Below are 4,970 nucleotides of genomic sequence, written 5' to 3'. Positions count from 1 at the left end.
CTCCTCAAATCCACCCGCCTGGACGTAGTCGACGGAGCTCTAGCATAAAGTCCAGCCGTCTCTTTAGGCGGCGAGGTTTGGGTTTCTCTTCATGTGGCGAGATTAAGTGTCATGTGCTTCAGATCCATACAAGGGTTTCATCGGTGACAACTACGGTTTCAGGGCACTGGTCCTTAGGGACACGTGCACGACGACTTCTCGGCTGTCATTGACAAGGTCAAGCCAGCACCGTTAGGGGAGTGTCGACAATGGCTCGTCGGGGGCTCGTTTTGTCGGGAGCAGTGATTGTTCGGTGGCCTCAGAATCTCGATATAATTTTTATAATGTTTGAGATCCTTTGTACTTTCAGTGAATTTTTATAATAAATCTGATCATTTCGCAAATAAGCATCTATCATTATTTTTTAAACATGCATAACGAAATTGAAGGACCTAATCTTGATTAGCAACTAATCGGAAAATTAAGCTATGATGCATTCAACAAGAAAAGAAACTATGATGGGTCGCTCAATGATGCATCGCGGGTTAGAAATGACTAAAGCTTGCATGCCACATTGGTACCAAATAGATGCTTAGAGCATCTCCAACAACTGCCCAACACGTGGCGCGCTAAAAAAATACTTTGCAGCGTGTTCATCGTCTGGAAAAGCGCGGCGAGCGGTGTTGGCTCCAGCACCCGTGCTAAAATGTAGAGCGCACGTGTAGCTTGAGCAGACGCGTTAAAATGTAGCGGGCGTGCTATCGCATGAACACTCTGGACTAGGTTGCATACATATTTTTTAAAATAAAAACGATACATAAATTCATCATAGACAAAACGATACATAGATATTTTACATAGTTCATAGTATAGATAGATAAAACCACGGTGCAACTAGATAAAACTATGGTGCAACTACAACCAATTCCAAGTCATCCTCGTCCTCATCCGGACTGGTGTTGTCTGAGCTATCGAGCCACATGTCCTCCCAACGAGAATCATTATCCCCAAAGATCGACTCCCCACCTGCTTCTACGATATCGCACTGCGATATCACCAGTGCCTTCCGTCGACGCCTGTCCAACCGCCCCGCGACGCCTTTCCGTCATTTCCGCCCAGTAGTCGCGCTCGTTGGCGACGTCCTCCGGGTGGCGCCGACGCCACTCCGTCATGGCTCGCTTGTCTTCCTCGGCGATGAGGAGGCGGCGCAACCGCCAACGGTGCTCCGCGCGGTCCTGTTCCGTGATAAGACGAGGCGGAGGGGCGACGGACTATGCCTGCTCACGCGTGAAGACGTCGCGGAAGTTCATCTGCGCTGTCGGCCTCTCTAGGCGCCACGCCGCCGCGTCGTACGCGCCTGCGGCCTCGTGCGCGGTCCCGAACGTGTCGAGGCCTAGACGGACGTCGCCGGACCGAATCTCGGCGTAGTACGTGCCGGCCGCCTGGGCGCTCGCGGACACCGCGGTAGCTAGACGATCCCCTGCGGCACGGCTGCATGGTGGCGCGGTGGTGGCGGGGGCGAGGAAGCGGCGAGCAAGCGGCGGGGTGGGGAGAGCGCGCGTGGCAGTGTGAAGGCCGTGTGGTGAGCGCCGGAATTTATAGGCGCGCCCAAAGCGGTGCGCCAAATCTAGCGCGAGCTGTCGCCTTTTCCCGCGCGCGCACAGTCGTTTGCCTCACGCGCTAGTTTTCCGCTGCCGCTGGAGCGCGCCAAAATATCTCCCACGCGCTAAAGTGAAAGTTTACCGTGCGCGCGTCTTTTGGCGCTGCTGTCGAAGATGCCCTTATATGATTAACCGACGAACACACAACTCAGGAAATGAATCAATGGCCGAGATTAGCGAGGCATCATCAATCATCAGTGGCGGTGCCTACGTACGTGTCGCTCGACTGGATTCCATCACTTAATCTTTGCTTTGCTGATAGGCTTAATCAGTGGTCGGTTCCACCACCCAATTTGTGGGTTCCACTGTAATCTAAGTGTTGCTTTAGACGTATGAACACCCGAGAGATTATGGCTGATTCTGCCCATGTGCGGCCCGAATAATTGTAACGACCTTCGCGCCCACCAGATCGATAATGCATGCATGCAAAAAATTGCGCCCCATGCATCAACAAGCAGGGCACAGCAGCTCGTCGGCACCACTATAAAACCGCGACATCTCCACACACACACACACACACACACACACCACAAGGCATTCCACTTTGTAAGCTCATTTGATTCCAGGAAGCTCTTCAGTCTAGAGCAGCCAGCCAGCCACCATGGCACGGCGCTTTCTGGCTGTGTTCGCCGTCGCCCTGGCGCTCTCGCAGTCCGCCTCGGCCAAGTCCTGGCTGGACAAGAGGTTCAACACTGACGGCACCGTCCGCACGGGATACGACGCTTCTGGACAGGATGTGGTGATGCTCAATCTCAACCAGCAATCCGGCGCCGCCGGCTTCAACTCCAAGGAGCAGTACCTCTACGGTGAGTTCAGCATCCAGATGAAGCTCATCACCGGAAACTCCGCCGGCACCGTCGCCTGCATCTACGTAAGTCGACCAGCTTAATTAATTTGGATAAGGACCAACGTTATTAATCTTTATATATCTTTAGCTGACTCAGCGTTGTTGTTAATTTCAGCTTTCTTCTGGTGACGACGAGTGGCGCGACGAGATCGACATGGAGTTCATGGGCAACTCGAGCGGCCACCCGGTGGTGCTCAACACCAACGTGTGGGCCAACGGCGACGGCAAGAAGGAGCACCAGTTCGACCTCTGGTTCGACCCCGCCGCCGACTACCACACCTACACCATCATTTGGAACCCGGAGAACATCCTCTTCAAGGTGGACAACCTCTTCATCCGGTCCTTCAAGCGCTTCGCTGGCCTCCCCTACCCTAGCTCCAAGCCCATGAGGCTGCACGCCACGCTCTGGGACGGCAGCTACTGGGCCACCGAGAAGGGCAAGATCCCGATCAACTGGTCCAACGCGCCTTTTGTCGTCTCCTACCGCAACTTCTACGCCAACACCTGCGTCAGCGGTGGCGCGTGCCATGCCGGCAGCGACAGGTGGATGAAGAAGCAGCTCGACGCCGCCGAGTGGGGCACCGTCAAGTGGGCGGAGCGCAGTTACATGCGCTATAACTACTGCGACGATGGGTACAGGTTCCCGCAGGGGATGCCCGGCGAGTGCAGCCGCTACTGAGCCCAGCCTGACTGCCCGGGCATCCAGTGTTGATATTGATATTTTTTTTCTTGGAATCTCTTTGTGAATTTGTGATTAAAAAGCAGCCCTACAGCAATGTGTGGGCGATTGTTTGCACACATAGTTTTTTCTTTTCCAAAAGAAAGAAGCATGTAAATTTTATCGTGCCTCTGGTTACAGCAATATATACTTTTATGAGCTATGATCGACAATTTTATTTTTGTGTTACGGAGCAAAAAACTTCAAAACAATACCATATTAACTCCCATATACAAACGTCTAACATTAGTGGTAGGACACTCACCTAAAAGAAGTGGTAGGACACCATATTATTTCCATAGAACAATTTATGCGCTTTTTATTCACAAGCATTATGCACTACTTTTGTAGAAAATGCAATCTTAAATGTCAAAGAAAATTCAGGTATGGGACGGCCCAACACTGTACTACGTAGAATGCAATGCATGTGCACTAGTGCTGCGCGGCAAAGCATGTTCGGTCGGTCAGTATTGATATATGGACACGTACGTTTGCTTGTCCAAGAAGACAAGAGCGCCTGTAACCCCTGTATCATGCATGCATCTTTATACCCGACCGTGCCAACCACAATAATGCAATTAGTCCCGCTGGCATATATTATCCTTCGGCACCGCGAATTGTATGGTCGGTCTGCATATATACTTGTGTGCTGTCCGCCACTGATAATATCGCTTGGTGTTGTTGATAACGAACTAGTCGGCATGACATGCATCGTAGCCTATATATTTTCGTCCGTTGACGCTTTGGCCAAAGTCTGCCAGCCTCTTCGCTGGAGAGTGGAGAGACCGCTGCTTTCTGAGGCATCTTCACGTGCTTTAGCATTATGTCTGCGTCCGTCATCAACACGCTAGCTTAAGGGCATGTAGAATGGTTCTATCTTAGCAATGCCATGTAAAATAAATGATGAGGTGAAGGAGAGAGAAATTATAAGAAAAGACTTGTCTTCTCTTATGTAAGAGAAGGCAAGATGTGATCTCTTAGCACATATATGTATCACCCCGTTTTTAAAAATAGCTAGTTATTGGAGATAAGGCTAAAAAATGACCCATTATAGATATGTTTTTTTATTATATCTAAATTATATACAAGACTTAAAATAAAACTATCTTATCAACCATTGTACATGCCCTAACAGCTTGGGCCGAAATACTAGCCAGTATGCCGCCGTGCGTCCACCGCCACACCTGGCGGGCTGCCTGCTAGTATCATCTGCATGTGCATGTCTACCCGTCGGTAGAGGCGATGGATCGAGAGCCAACAACAAGGATGTTACCCGTGCGTATGCACGAACAATCACATTCCTATTCCAAGAACGCAAGAGCGTTAACATATGTCATATACCAGTAGCAGAACATGGCAACAAACAATAAAAAAACCTCTATATCTGAATATAAGATGTTTTTACAGTTCAAATTGAACTGCAAAAACATCTTATATTTAGTTACAGAGATAATAGTACATGCCAGTAGTAAAAAAAACAGCATTTAGTCCATGGAGGCAGTTTTTGCTTAAAAAAAACAGACACTTTGAATTACCTAACGTATGTGGTTCTTTAGACCTAATTTAACTCACCTAATTTAAGGGTTAAAAAATGGCTACCCCTCTAAAAATCCATTGAGTCGGTCTTATAACAATCTCACTATCCTTGCTAGTTGCAGCAAGTTATGAGCGCATAAGGGCATTTTCAGTGGGAGGCGCTAGAAGGAGGCGCTAGGAATTTAATCCTGATAGATTGGCGGTTATCTTGTCGACTCCCAGCACCGCG

At 49.5% G+C, this 4,970-nt stretch overlaps 1 protein-coding gene across 1 annotated transcript; it reads left to right on the top strand.

Moving 5' to 3' along the window:
• Positions 1–2,149: 2,149 nt before the first annotated feature.
• LOC119267099 (xyloglucan endotransglycosylase/hydrolase protein 8-like) lies at positions 2,150–3,368 on the top strand. Its single transcript, XM_037548412.1, has 2 exons — positions 2,150–2,511; positions 2,603–3,368. The coding sequence occupies exons 1-2, from the start codon at positions 2,242–2,244 to the stop codon at positions 3,164–3,166; spliced, it is 834 nt and encodes a 277-aa protein (XP_037404309.1). The 5' UTR covers positions 2,150–2,241; the 3' UTR covers positions 3,167–3,368.
• Positions 3,369–4,970: the final 1,602 nt, after the last annotated feature.

Source organism: Triticum dicoccoides, chromosome 3A (genome assembly GCF_002162155.2).
Source record: "Triticum dicoccoides isolate Atlit2015 ecotype Zavitan chromosome 3A, WEW_v2.0, whole genome shotgun sequence".
NCBI lineage: Eukaryota > Viridiplantae > Streptophyta > Magnoliopsida > Poales > Poaceae > Triticum > Triticum dicoccoides.
The sequence above is the reverse complement of the archived record's forward strand: the minus strand, read 5'-3'. Positions and strand labels throughout refer to the sequence as shown.